Source organism: Dissoconium aciculare (genome assembly GCF_010015565.1).
Source record: "Dissoconium aciculare CBS 342.82 unplaced genomic scaffold K489scaffold_8, whole genome shotgun sequence".
Classification (NCBI taxonomy): domain Eukaryota; kingdom Fungi; phylum Ascomycota; class Dothideomycetes; order Mycosphaerellales; family Dissoconiaceae; genus Dissoconium; species Dissoconium aciculare.
The window spans coordinates 1,147,699-1,160,897 of record NW_022984958.1 but is presented as its reverse complement, the minus strand read 5'-3'; the positions used below and the strand labels follow the sequence as shown (position 1 = coordinate 1,160,897).

The window sequence follows — 13,199 nt, the reverse complement described above, 5'->3', positions numbered from 1 at the left end:
TGCATTTTGTCCAACACTGTCATTGTGCTATATCTTGTTAGGTGACCTCGCTACACCTTATGTGATAACTTCAACATTACTCCTCTCTATCACTTCATTGTTCAATATATCATTATGCTAGTGTTTGTCGGAGATGAACACCTTCGTACGAAACGTAGACAAAGGTTGGAAATAAATACTAGCGATCCAGCCGATGGCGCACAGTAGTGTACAGTACCGTGACGAGTTGCTCTCTTTCTCTCCGCCCATACGACGGACTCCTGTCGCTAAGAGCCCGAGAGTCTAGAGCTGGCTATTCGGTGCAATCCGACGCGAATGGGCTTGTCCACCGTCTTGATTCTCGCCCGCCAGATCATTCATTTCTCGCCTGCAGATACAGCATTCGGCGTCGGATGATCGTCCTGCCGGGTAATTACAGTTGAATGAGTATTGTGGCTTCGGTTTCGATCATCGTGGTCGGTTCGCTGTCGCAAAGGCTCCCTGGCCGTGCGCGATGCGGAGTATTTTCCCGCCATGACGAGACGACAATATCACTTGCGCATCTCACACATTACAATTATTTCGCAGCGACATGCAGACACGAGCTGGAAGCCCATCGCATCGCCGATGAGCCACGGACGAATGTTTTGCAGCAGAATAGCCCGGTCGAGGCCCCTCGATGAAATTGAAATGCGCATATATCTGAGCGTCCAACCAAACCCTTGGCGTCAGCCGAACAAATTCGGGACAGCGAAGCTACAAAGGAGTGTTCTGGCCCGGGCGATTGGGAGGTTTACCGAAACCCGGATGTCACCATAACATGTTTCCCCTGCACAGTAATTCCAATACAGCGTTTTCCGGCGCCAGGATCAACTATCACGGTGCTCGCTTGGTGACTTCCCAGCGACCGTCCCGTCGGCACGAATGATGAGGATCGACGACGGTTTGTACGCTGCGGGCGATGCGTTGTACAGTAGCTTTTTCCTGCACGGTCACAGCACAAGAGATGTCCATCCCACGTCCGGGGCATAGGCGCTGACAGTCGATCCCAATTACAATCAGCGTCATTGCAGTACATAGCTCGGCTCTTGTTATAACACAGGTCGTGCGGAAATCTTGGTGAGGAAATCTCGAGAAATGCAATGTGACAGGAAGAATCGAGATAGATTGGATAGGTTTGGGGGTTCAAACAGGTTTGGATGACTTCCTGTTTCCACAAAGAAAGGAGAGGACATCGCACAAATGTAGACACTCCAGACCCTCATCGCGATTGTTTTTCATTATCCCGCGGCCCTGCGTCAGAGCCGAGTCAAATCGGACAGGGCATTCCGACAGCTGAAAAGAAAAGAATCGTTTTTCGGTTCTACCTAAGTACCTTTCTAAAATGGAAAGGCGCGCCAGAGAGGAGTTAGTCGTCGCGGAGACCGAGTATTAGCTTAGTCATCTGAGTACCTCGTGCGATCCAACCTACTTCTGTACTAGGGTTCTTACCACGAGAACCTGTTTTGGTTTACCCAGGCAGGTACGACAGAACTACCCTTTTCTCGTAGTATATAACAACAATATATAGGCAATTCGAGTAGCAGGTCACCATATCACGACTATAGTAGAGAATGCCCTGAATCCTCATACACTCTAAGTCGGGTTCGCACGACAGATCTTGCGAGAAATCCGATCGATGTGGCAGATTATGCTGCATGGCACATGTGAACCACACACCCAAGCGAGCGACTGTCAATCTGCAAATCGCAGTTCTGATGATGGATACAGTAGATCACACACTTTGCGAGCGTCATTGGAATATCGCGAAGACACGAGAATCAAAGATGAGAGAATTAAAAAAGAAAAAATTAGGAAGATCAGATTGGAACCATTCCATTAATTATCAGCCAGCCAAAGGCAACGCGAGGAAAGAATATGAACAAAAAAGACAAATACGAAAATAGGGTACAGAGAAACCAAAAATCCAAGGCAAAAGAGAACAATTAGGAGGACATCACAGAGGGAGGCACTACAGCGACAAAGATAGGATAAGCAAGCAAGAGAGAGAGAGCAAGGAAGAGGAAAGATGCCGGCGAACGGCAGCAAGTCGAAAACCAAGCCAGTCTCATGCGATGTCAAACTCCAAGGCGTCTTTGACATTTCAAACACGCAACTGCTTCCTCGGCTTCGGCGTCGCACTCTCTTCTTCCTCCTCCGCCTCGTCCCGACGACGACGCAAACCGCCGTCCTCCTCGCCGAAGGCCTCTCCCTCTCCATCGAGGGCGCGGGCGGAATCCGCCGCACTACCACCGTTGCCGCTGAGCAGGGAGTCGGCGTAGCTGCGCTTGCGGGTGGTCTCGGCGCCGGGCCCGCCGCGATTCTGTGCGTTCGCCATCATCGTGGGAGGGTATTTCGGACGCGGTGTGAAGTCGTCTTCGGTGATGGGGGAGAAATCCGGGCCCCGGGCGGCGGGCACGCGCGTGTGCGTCGGTGTGGCGAAGGGGGCGGCGGCGGCGTTGAAGGAGGATCCCGTGGATGAGGACCAGCGGTCGTGGGTGTGGCTGGATTGGGAGGTCGGAGGGGCGGAGGGCCCGCGTTGGGCCGGGAAGCGGTAGGTCTGGCTGGTGTTGCTGTGAGTGCTACTCATTGAGTTGGTGCGGCTGTGGAGTTTGCTGCCCTTCTCCGGAGGCGGAGGGCCAAATGCTGGTCCGGGGGTTTCATAGACTTGTTGTGCAGACCCGGTCACGCCTAGGGCGGCGAGGATGTCTTCTTGAGCTTGATCGTGTACCAGCGGGAGTGGCTTGGGTCGAGTCAGTTTGCTGGTGGTAGTATGTCCGACTCGTTGCGATGTGGTTGAGTTGGATCGCGAATGAGTCATGTGTTGTGGTCGAGAGTGATTTATAGATTGAGCTCGGGAATGGTTGGTTTGCTGGGTTCTTGCATGCGTGACAGACTGAGTTCGTGTGTGGCTTGGACGGGGTCTCGTATGTACTGGGTGGCCAGGATTTTCTGATCGAGGCTCCATTGATTGACTTCGGAAATGTGCGGGCTGAACATGTGTCTCATCAATGTCCATGTGATCGCTGACGCTGGGAGTAGCTTCCCGGCTTGGAGGCTGCGCGTAGCCGAAGTCTTGGGTGTATACGGAGAGATGATCACCGTCTGCCCACTCTTGGTCGTAGCGACGACGATACCTTGCCTGCAATTCTGCAAAGGAAACTAACCTTGAGCAGAAATTAGAAAATTGTCGAAATATCAAGTCATCCTTCATCTCGTGCCAGGCCTCGGTTTGTCGAACGCCGAGGAGGACTTCATGCTTCTTGGAACGAGCGAAATAATGGGATACTGAATCACTCTCCTCCGATAAATCCATTGGGGCGGTCTCTGGTGTCGCCAGATCTGCGAGTTCGAGAGCAGTTGGGATTGCTAAGACAGTCGATTGTGGCGCTTTCCACTCAATCAGACCCAGGCTCAGATTGGGATCGATCTCGTCAGGATGTCTTGAGAAGTAACACTCGCCATCGTAATCATCTTCAAGGATTGCTGCACTGTCGTCTTCTGCCTCCAATGGCGACATGAGCTCCCCGTTCCCGTCGAGCAGTGGTCCTGACGATGGTACGACCAGATAGGGAACTGAATTCTGTCGGCGAAATTTTCGGCCAGCGAATTGCGTTGGGGGCACCCAGACGGCGGATGAATTCATGTGAGAGGCCGACAGCGGGTCCTGCCATTCCGCAGGCTCGTCGCAGGGTAGTGACGTGGGCGGCAAGGTCTGCACAGAATGTGAGTGCTGATGAAGCGTGGTTGCCAGCGTTGTACTGCTAGCATCGAGCATCGGCTGAGATTGATCATATGTCGCCGAAGGATAATCGCTGGGGTAAGTCGCATTATAACTCGTTTCATGATGATTGATCGGCTGCCAGGTAGACGGGGCTACCGATGGCAGTGGCTGCGTGGGAGCTTGGTAACCTGGAGGTGGTGGATATCTGGTGATGATGGGATTGCCCTTGGCACGTTTCGTAGGTGGTTGTCCCCTGTCCATCTGAATGTCAGCATTGAAGTGGCAATGACATTTCCGATCGAATCCTTTTGATGTTGAAGCCATTGTGTCGACACTGGTCGATGTCTGAGGGGGCATTGAGGCAACCCACCTTGCACGATATGGTCGTTGGCCGAAATTTGAAGGGGCCGGATTGATGCTGGCATTCGTAAACATATCGGTAGTGTGAAGGATTTCGTCGGTGAGCGAATGACCGAATGGAGTGCTCGAGGAGACTCGTCTATCACATCAGCGAGAAATGATGATCTCAGTCGCACGATGAGGGCTTGAGAAGTGACGACAGCGACGACGGCAACAAGGAAAGGAAGAGAGTCAGCACTTGAGCTAGGCGACAGATCACAACAACGAGTGAACAAGGCAACGCATTCTGGGTCAATGACGGTGCCAGGAAATTGAAGTATGGGAAAGCGTGCCTTCCACGCCCTGGTTGTTGTCTATATGTTGGAGAAGTCGGACCGAAGAACCATAACACTGCCCTGTCGACCAGTGACGAAGTGGTTGAGATGCAGTGCGAGCTGGATGTCGTTGCTGTTGGTGGTGGACGGTAGACTTGACCGTTGTGGAAGTGTGCACATGAGGCAAAGACATACAATCAGACATCTATGCGTATGAATACTCGCAGAAATTCATCTCTGGATCGGATGAGAGTGGGCGGAGGATTTGTCGAGTTATGCAGTTGAACTACTGTCGTCGGTCTGGTTATGGGTCAGCGGCAACGACCAGGCAACGTCCCTGCCGCCATTGCTGCCAGTCTTGGTGGACAATTGTGCTCAGGAAGCAAGAAGAAAACAAGCGAAATCTGGTCTCTGGGACACACCACCTGTCATGCATCTCATCCATCGGTATCCATCGAGCCCTCGAGAAATGTCGTGCTGAGCGTGCAGGAAGAATGTTTCGTAGAGGATCCTCCCCATCGCTCATACTGTTCGCGTGTACGATGACCGATGACTGTGAGCCAGCTCGGAGGAGGGAAGAATTCTTTCCCAAAGGGTGTATCGATCGGGACGAGAAGTGAGAAGCCTGTGTACTTCCCATGAGGGATCAGCAGCGGGCATCGGCTAACAAGCAAAATCCCGATGGCCCTTGGCTGGTGAATACTCTACCTAGGTAGTCATCATTCTTCGGCCAGAAGTGGGAGGCATCTTTGAGTTGGCCCACTAGCGGACGATGATTTTCGACTACGAGGCGGAGTGTCTACCGCAAACATCATGATCGCAATAACAAAGGCTGATGATCATGACATGGTGAAGATGAACTTTTGCTGACGCGCGGAGGGCTCACAGCCAGGCCAACTGTTCGTAAAGTGCCGCGCCGGCTCGAAATTTGACAGGCGGCCGCCCATACTTCGAAGCCTCTGCTCACCTGGGCACCCAGCACCTACAGTAGAAACATATGTACAGTATGATGGAATACTATGGTACACGTGAGTACAGATTGGCCATTTCGTCGGGCAGTGAGCAAGAGATTGTACGGAACAGCCAACGTGCAGGAGCCGGCCACTGCATGGTGTGTATGTGTGGGTGGGTAGGTGAGTTTGTGTGAGCGCTGCGGGTTTCTCACATATCTGTCCAACCACGGATCGGCCATTGTTGTCCTTCAACGACCAGATCTCCAACGCTTGCAGGCAGAGAAAGCAATGCCCATTTGCGGACATTCAGCTTCATCAGTGCAGTGACAACAATGGCAAGGTGACGGGCGATCCTTATCACACCGAAACGACCAAGCCATAGCACGCCATACGAGCGTATACGTGTTGATGCTGACGATACTGCCAAGTCGACGGAGCTGTCTATATACTGTATACACACCTGGCAGCCATGTCCAGTATATATATATATATATATACTTACCTAGGTATTACTACAGAGTATCAATGTGCACCTGAGCAGGTATTCTGTCATTCATCGTTATCATCACCGTAGATTGCAATTCGACTATCACTGTGAATTGCCATTCGATTATCGCCGTACCTGATCGCAATTGCTGTAAACTCATCGGGCCGCTCCTTGCCGTCGCCAATGCCCACCGCCGTCCATGCCGTCCATGAAATACACCTGGCCCACCTTGGAACCTGAGAAGCCTGAAAGGAGCCTCAGGTACCATTTTTCTTTCAGGGTTCGTGTGACCTCCAGGGCTGGCAGCGGTGGCATCAGCAGCAGCAGCGGTATCCTCGCGGGCGTGCAGGTGCCCAGGTGCAGGTGGGCTTGGACATATCCATTGTAGAATTGTGCGCTGGCCGTCCAAGCGGCGTGGTCAGACAACGCCATTGAATTCGAGCTGGACGATTTTCCCCAACGACACAGCCATGCCTGCATCATCGTCCTCATGAAGCGCATGCTGCCCTCCACGTCGTGTCCATTCTTCGCGCCTATTCCTGCCACGCCTGGATGACGACAATCGCCGGCGTGTGTCCCTTGCGCTTTGCCCGACCCATGCTCCCGCCATCCGAAGTTTGCGCTGTCTCTGACCGCGCACTCAAGCAATGCCGGGACTTCCAGGTGAGTGTCGACCGCAGTGATCCAGCGGTTTCCACCACCGCCTCGCCGAGTAACCTTCACTGACGCCGCCTCCTTCTCGTACTGCAGCCAGTATAGATCTCGACGAATGCATATCCCGACTGTACAACAAGGAGCTCCTCGCCGAGTCCGTCATTGAAGCGGTATGCGCCAAAGCGAAAGAGCTGTTGATGAAAGAGAGCAATGTCGTCCACATCCAAGCGCCCGTCACCGTGGTTGGTGACATCCACGGGCAATTCTTCGACATGATTGAGATTTTCAAAATTGGAGGCCATTGCCCGGACACCAATTACCTATTCCTCGGTAGGCTGGAAACGCACACGCATCACGCGACCACAAATTCCCATGACGGATGAGCTGACCCATCTGTCCCTTCCCCACAGGCGACTATGTCGACCGCGGTCTCTTCAGCATCGAAACCATCTCCCTCCTCGTCTGCCTCAAACTGCGCTACCCCGAACGTGTGCACCTCATCCGCGGCAACCACGAATCCCGCGGCGTGACACAATCCTACGGCTTCTACACCGAATGCAGCCGCAAATACGGCAACGCCGCCGTCTGGCACCACTTCACCGACATGTTCGACTACCTCTCCCTCTCGTGCGTCATCGACGACAAGATCTTCTGCGTGCACGGCGGCCTGAGCCCCAGCATCCACAGCATCGACCAGATCAAGATCATCGACCGGTTCCGGGAGATCCCCCACGAAGGGCCCATGGCCGACCTGGTCTGGTCGGACCCGGACGCCGAGCGGGACGAGTTCAGCCTGAGCCCGCGCGGCGCGGGCTACACCTTCGGCGCGCAGGTGGTGCGGAAGTTCCTCGAGGTCAACAGCATGAACCACATCCTCCGGGCGCACCAGCTCTGCAACGAGGGGTACATGGTCATGTTCGACGATCAGCTCTCGACGGTGTGGAGCGCGCCGAACTACTGCTACAGATGCGGCAACCTCGCGAGCGTGCTCGAGGTCGGGCCCGGCGGGGAGCGGAAGTGGAACGTCTTCGACGCCGCGCCCGAGAATGAGGTCCATCGCTTGGAATCGCAGCAGCAACAGCAACAGGCGGGGAACGACCCCGTCAGGGATTACTTCCTCTGAGAGAAACGTCACGGACGACGGGATCTCTTTTACAGCGGGCACCTAGCCGAGCGAGTGTTGACGATGAAGAATGTTGGGAAGGCGAAAACCGGGCTAGATGCCCCTTGCATGTGGTCCATGTATTCCCTGATGGATGCAAAAAAGGACGCGCAATTGGTGCGATGTAGTGGCGGAGCTGCAATGGCGGAATGGGTACCTATGTCTGGCTATTGTGTGTAAAGGCGCAACGGGATCTTGATAGACATGCATACAAATTTCTTTATCGACACGAGTATTCAGTTTACATATAGGTACCCGGGTGAGACGGGTCGACAGAAGTGAACAGGATTCGGCAATGGCATCTGGGGACAATAATAAAAGGTAGTCCCATGGAAAGACTGACATGGACGAAGAGAAAAGCATTCAGCGTGAGAGAAACATGAAATTCATTTATTTTCATTCAATTTCTACACTCATGTCGTGCTTGACGCCTCGCGGTTCATTTCTGTCCACCTTCAATCCCGCCGAAATACCTATACACAACGGAAAAATCCCTACCTTTGAGGTTCTCATCTGCCTCGACCGCCTCGTAGATCTGGCGAGCCTGCAGTCCGAGCTGAGGAGTGGCGTCGACCTCCTCGGCCGCCTGCAGCGCAAGATTCAAATCTTTGAGCATCAGCCCCGCGCCGAAACCGCCGGCGTAATCGCGACTGGCGGGAGCTGTCGCCACGACGCCAGGAACGGGATTGTTGACCTCGCTGGGCCAGCAGCGACCCGTGGCGGAATTGATCATGTTCGCGAGAACGACGGGGTCTAGACCCCATCGTACGCCCATGTTCATCGCCTCGGCCGTGGCGATGTTGTTCAGCGCGAGGAGGTAGTTGTTGGCGAGCTTGGCTTTCAAGCCGCTGGTTTGCGGGCCCATGTGTACGACGCGCGCACCCATGAGAGAGAGCACAGCTGTCGCCCGGGACACATGTTCGGGCGCGGCGCCGATCATGAAGGTCAGCTTTCCTGCTGCCGCACCGACAACGCCACCGGACATGGGCGCATCAACGAAGATGCCTTGCCCGGTGATGCGTGTTGCATCGGCTACTGTGGCAGATGTACTTGGGTCAATGGTGGAGCAGTCGATGAAAAGACGGCTAGAGGCATCGGCGCGGTCGGTGGATGGCTCGAGCATCTCCTCGAAGACACTCTTGACGTGTTCAGGCCTAGGCAAGACGGTAATGATGGTAGACTTTTGAATCGAATCGTCAGTGATTGATCGCAAATGAATGATTAGGAACAGGGCAAGAGTAAGTGAGTTCTTCGAGCTTCATCAGAGGATTGGCTTTGTGTTTTGTGTAATCAGGATTCACGGCTTGCACCGTCAACTTAGATCATACATGAAAAGGAAAATACAAATTCATCATTGGAAGCTCGAGGTCGAAGAAAGGAAAAGGAGTGCGACGGATACATACCGAGTTCTCAGCAATATCTCGGACAGTGTCTACGACTTCGACATTGTATTCACTCATTTCTTCTGTGAATTGTTTGGTCGCTGCAGTGTTGATGTCTTGGATGAAGAGTCGATCTGAAGCTGGGATCTTTTGGCGAAGATTCTTTGCCATGCCATATCCTGTTCGTTCTAGTTAGCTCGGATGTTTGCCTGCAATATGCGTTGTAGTCTGCCGGCTGGGAGTTGTACATGACAATGGACGGAGAGGAATTCAAAGCGAGTACGTACCCATCATGCCCAGTCCGATGAACCCATAATCTTCCTGTAATTTGCGCGTGCTAGCGAAGCTTCTTCGACATGACACGCTGTTAGAAACACACCAAGCTCTCTGAGAGGCAGTGACAAGAGTGCGCTTCGTCATCATCGTTGCTCGCTCTCTGAAGGCTGAAGCTGTCGACTGACGATGAACCAGGTTCGCACAGCTGTTTGCGTAGTACGAGCAAAACCCGCCCTCTTGATTCGAGATTGATGGCCAGACTCGAGACCGTGAAAATGGGTGGGTATGTAGATTGTGATGTATGGATCACGAGTAGAGATGAGATGTGCAAGTATGAGAGATGGGGATACTTGACCGACAAACGCAAGTGAAGAGCCGCGCGACTCGGATGAAGCGCACAATACGGCCGCCTACAGCCGAACCATCAACGGGACTCTAGACGGACGGGCGGAGCGGACCTGTTGACAGTGCACTCGCATTGTGTCGTCTCTCCATCATGAACGTGCATGTTGGAGCATTCATGCAGGATGGACAAAGTATTGGACCTTTTGTCTCGCCTCTAGTGCAGGTAGAGAGAAGGATGATGGAAAAGGGTGGCAGTGAAGAAAACAACTGGAACTGAATATAGAGAGCCAGAATTTTCTCGCGGCGGTCTTGTGCTGCCCGGACTCTCTCCCCGCACGGAGCGGCTGCCGGCAGGTGCTGCATGCCCAGGTGTGCGTGCGATGGATGCTCTAGATACTGTACGCGGGCGTTCACCGTGAGGATGGACAACGATCGTAGCCTGACCGCACATTCAACGAGGCAGGTGCGTACGCAAACGTTCTCGTGGAGTGGACTCATCATGATCTGATGAGAAGTAGAATGTAAGCGAAACATACCATGATCAACAACAGCTTGGTATAGGAGAAGCAGCAGAACAACGGGCTCTGATAATCCATCCATTCATCCATCCATTCATTCGCATTTGCCTCTACGTTTGGATACAGGTGTGCTGTTGATCACAGACGTCACATGGACTCAGCAATGACATATAAACTCGGAATCGTATTTATATCTTCGTTCTTGTACACAAACCGTCATTTCTGACATATCTGAGCATCAAGCAATAGATTCAAACATGTTCAACTCATTACAGGGCAAACGTCCACAGGTGAGAATCAAATGAGCTTCGAGGAGATTCTGTTCTAATAGACTTTGTCACGCGACAGAGCCAGCAGCCTCAAAGTAACAGCCCTTTGTTTCAACAGCAGGTCCGCAACCTCGACACTCGAGTCGCTTCGAAGCCTGCTCCTCGAAGTCAAATCGAAGCCATGCCGCCAAACCAGACCTCGACGATCGCACCGACACCGGACACAAAGGACCGTTCTTCGTCGCCAGCTTCAAAGCTTGCTGCGGCTTCCGCCACGATCAAATGGCAACCACCATCGTTTGGATCATCGAACAGTAGAGGCCCGCAGATAGGACCGATAGACCATGTCTTCAAGAACTCCAGAAGTCCAAAGCTGTAATTTGTGTACGTTCAAGAAAACATACACTATCCTCGTTACACAGAAAACTAGGCGGCAAGAAACAGAAAAAGTTCAAAAATAGAAGTCGATCAAATGAGTACATATATATATTCTTCTACCGCGGTATTATTAACGCAAGCAGACCAACTATGCTTTCGCCTAGATTCAGTCCCGACGCCATAAATGGTCCGATTTTCTGGCTGACACCCAATCTGTTCTTTGCGTAACAAAAGGCCATCGCTCCTGCGAAACGAGGCAGTGTGGAAGCCGGGGTCGCATACATTCCTACATCGATGTCAGTCGGTGGGATTGCTCGAGATCAGTCTTGCGTGGACACACCTATAGCGAATGCCACTCCGCCAGGCACAAATTTGATCCACGACCTATCCGCATATTTTATTCTCACCACGGCGACGAGAGCGAAGACACTCGCAAAGGCGAATGAGAACTCCAGGTAGAAGGGCGGAAGGCCTTCCGTGTAGATCGAATTTGCCATCGCCAGCCACTCGCGCGCAGCAGGTATGCCAGCTTTGCCGCCAGAAACCATGTTGAGTCTGGAATAAGACTTCACAAGTAGTGCTGATAAGACCGACCCGAAGACGGCACCAATTGCATGACCCGAGAGCTGCAAGATAGGACGTGTACCGACGACTGATGCAATCTTAAAATTATACATCATACAATCCATCTGAGTAATTCCCGCATGCACAATCGCTCCGAGGACGAGGTTGATCAGCAGGTGGTCGGGGCTGAGCCGCGAAATGAGAATTGCAATGAGGAATTGCGAGAATCTCGCTGCCGCCGAGTCGTTAGCAAACATTTCCACGTTTCACTCCGTCTCATAGGCTACGTACCAAGCCCGCCTACCGGATGTCGATCGCCCATGGCAATCACTCGTACGCTTGCAATGGACAAAAAGAGCGACAGGCATACAGCTACGATGGTAGTATTGATCAACACACGTCCGTCGAAGCTCCAGGTGGCGATTCCGGCACATGCCATTGTTGCAGCGATAGTCATGCCAGACAGAACTAGATCATTCATAGGACTGCGATCACTGGACTTCTCGCTCTTCGGCCACCTGTCAAGCAGAGAGTGTCGATCGTCGCCACCCGTAGGTCGGTCACTTCTAGCGGTACAAAGCTTTTTGAGAGCCTTTGTGTTAATCTTGTTGTAAATCAGCCAGCTCAATTCGACAACACTGTCAGCCACGAGGATGCTGAGTGCGATCCACGATGTCCAGCCAGATTTGGTACTTTCCCAATCGCTGTATGCGTCGATGATCCAACCTTGCGAACGAGCCAACGGCAACAGGATTCCCCATCCGACTATTGCTCCCACCAGCATGTGGCTCGTCATCGTTGGACCTGTCATCATTCCTTGACCGAACACGCCGGGTGACACATTGAAGCTCCAGTAGTGCATTGTTGCGATGTCCGAGCCCAAAATGGGAACATTCTTGAGAATTGGAAAGATACTGGCAAGAGACATCTGTGACAAGTTAACTCCGACGATCCCGAGAATTCTTTTCAGGGGTAGCTTACAAGGGCACTTGCAGTCGCAAAGGTATAAAGAAGGACGCGTGGTCCAAAATCATTTTTATCAGCTTCAATCCTGGAGGCGTCAGATGGAATTTCTCCGTCGTTGGTACCACGTTCACATCCGCCTTCAAACTCGTTCGACTTGGACTGTGGTGCGATTGCGTCCTTGGTGATCTTTTCAGAAGTCCCGTGGAGAGCCCTCACCAGTGTTCCAGCTGCTTTAGCACTCGGCCACGGCAACCCCGCCTGATCGACGAAATACTTCCTGAACATCATGGTCATTGGAAGCGCAAACAAGCCGACGTCCAGTCCCCAAAGTATGAGCGTTGGAGAGCTCAGCGTCCACGACCCGATGTGCTCCGAGTCCGGAAGAAGAAGTTCCACCGCTGCCAAGGAGCTCACCAGGCCTGTCACGGATGGCATCATTCCCATTGCTCCGGCAATCGCAGTGATCAAGACAGTTTCCGCAGGTCCAAATGATGTTCCCAAAACCATCTTGGCGGACTGCAAGATCCCGAATCCCAAGAGCACGGCCTCTTGGGACAATCCATCGCTGAAACCATTCTGTAGGCCGAAATACACGTTGATGTGACAGAATAAAGCACCTATGCCGAGTCCAATTATTATGGATTGTAATGTAGAGGACAACGATCGAGGCTGATCATTCAGCTCTTTCGCGCCCTCGTCGCTGTTCCCACTATTGTGTCGTGGTGGTGGAGGTCGTGACGGCAGTAATGGCGTCGTCTCATCATCACTGACGTAGTGCTCCTCCGCCCGACGCATTCTCGCGAAAGAGCGGAAACCCGACTTTTTCGTC

General features: G+C 52.7%; 6 protein-coding genes across 6 annotated transcripts; 3 read left to right on the top strand and 3 right to left on the bottom strand.

Annotated features, from left to right (window-relative positions):
- Positions 1-1,587: 1,587 nt before the first annotated feature.
- On the top strand, positions 1,588-2,024 carry K489DRAFT_256670 (uncharacterized protein). Its single transcript, XM_033600010.1, has 2 exons — positions 1,588-1,685; positions 1,750-2,024. Exons 1-2 carry the CDS (start codon positions 1,658-1,660, stop codon positions 1,923-1,925), a joined length of 204 nt encoding a protein of 67 aa, XP_033458826.1. The 5' UTR covers positions 1,588-1,657; the 3' UTR covers positions 1,926-2,024.
- K489DRAFT_256736 (uncharacterized protein) lies at positions 2,024-4,449 on the bottom strand. Its single transcript, XM_033600011.1, has 2 exons — positions 4,113-4,449; positions 2,024-3,995 (listed from the first exon to the last, which is right to left on the bottom strand). Exons 1-2 carry the CDS (start codon positions 4,175-4,177, stop codon positions 2,123-2,125), a joined length of 1,938 nt encoding a protein of 645 aa, XP_033458825.1. The 5' UTR covers positions 4,178-4,449; the 3' UTR covers positions 2,024-2,122.
- Positions 4,450-6,174: 1,725 nt separating this feature from the next.
- Positions 6,175-8,082, top strand: K489DRAFT_381785 (Metallo-dependent phosphatase). Its single transcript, XM_033605210.1, has 3 exons — positions 6,175-6,519; positions 6,607-6,840; positions 6,921-8,082. Exons 1-3 carry the CDS (start codon positions 6,504-6,506, stop codon positions 7,631-7,633), a joined length of 963 nt encoding a protein of 320 aa, XP_033458824.1. The 5' UTR covers positions 6,175-6,503; the 3' UTR covers positions 7,634-8,082.
- Positions 7,943-9,943, bottom strand: K489DRAFT_381784 (uncharacterized protein). Its single transcript, XM_033605209.1, has 3 exons — positions 9,342-9,943; positions 9,076-9,233; positions 7,943-8,852 (listed from the first exon to the last, which is right to left on the bottom strand). Exons 1-3 carry the CDS (start codon positions 9,475-9,477, stop codon positions 8,112-8,114), a joined length of 1,035 nt encoding a protein of 344 aa, XP_033458823.1. The 5' UTR covers positions 9,478-9,943; the 3' UTR covers positions 7,943-8,111.
- Positions 9,944-10,450: 507 nt separating this feature from the next.
- Positions 10,451-10,841, top strand: K489DRAFT_411201 (uncharacterized protein; the record flags this gene model as incomplete). Its single annotated transcript, XM_033607785.1, has 2 exons — positions 10,451-10,483; positions 10,542-10,841. The coding sequence occupies 2 exons, from the start codon at positions 10,451-10,453 to the stop codon at positions 10,839-10,841; spliced, it is 333 nt and encodes a 110-aa protein (XP_033458822.1).
- Positions 10,842-10,956: 115 nt separating this feature from the next.
- On the bottom strand, positions 10,957-13,165 carry K489DRAFT_321298 (OPT superfamily oligopeptide transporter; the record flags this gene model as incomplete). The annotated part of the gene is made up of 4 exons (XM_033601536.1): positions 10,957-11,126; positions 11,181-11,636; positions 11,696-12,392; positions 12,422-13,165. The coding sequence occupies 4 exons, from the start codon at positions 13,163-13,165 to the stop codon at positions 10,957-10,959; spliced, it is 2,067 nt and encodes a 688-aa protein (XP_033458821.1).
- Between the last annotated feature and the right edge of the window lie 34 nt (positions 13,166-13,199).

Bases quoted from the DNA above. Each gene is read 5' to 3' on its own strand.
- K489DRAFT_256670 (XM_033600010.1), top strand. From the start codon at position 1,658: ATGTGGCAGATTATGCTGCATGGCACAT. The intron at 1,686-1,749 runs GTGAACCACACA...TGATGGATACAG, and splicing joins GATTATGCTGCATGGCACAT to TAGATCACACACTTTGCGAG.
- K489DRAFT_256736 (XM_033600011.1), bottom strand. From the start codon at position 4,177: ATGTTTACGAATGCCAGCATCAATCCGGCCCCTTCAAATTTCGGCCAA. The intron at 3,996-4,112 runs GTGGGTTGCCTC...TCAGATGGACAG, and splicing joins CAACGACCATATCGTGCAAG to GGGACAACCACCTACGAAAC.
- K489DRAFT_381785 (XM_033605210.1), top strand. The intron at 6,841-6,920 runs GTAGGCTGGAAA...CCTTCCCCACAG, and splicing joins CACCAATTACCTATTCCTCG to GCGACTATGTCGACCGCGGT.
- K489DRAFT_381784 (XM_033605209.1), bottom strand. From the start codon at position 9,477: ATGATGACGAAGCGCACTCTTGTCACTGCCTCTCAGAGAGCTTGGTGT. The intron at 9,234-9,341 runs GTACGTACTCGC...TAGAACGAACAG, and splicing joins CATCGGACTGGGCATGATGG to GATATGGCATGGCAAAGAAT. The intron at 8,853-9,075 runs GTATGTATCCGT...TCGATTCAAAAG, and splicing joins GAGATATTGCTGAGAACTCG to TCTACCATCATTACCGTCTT.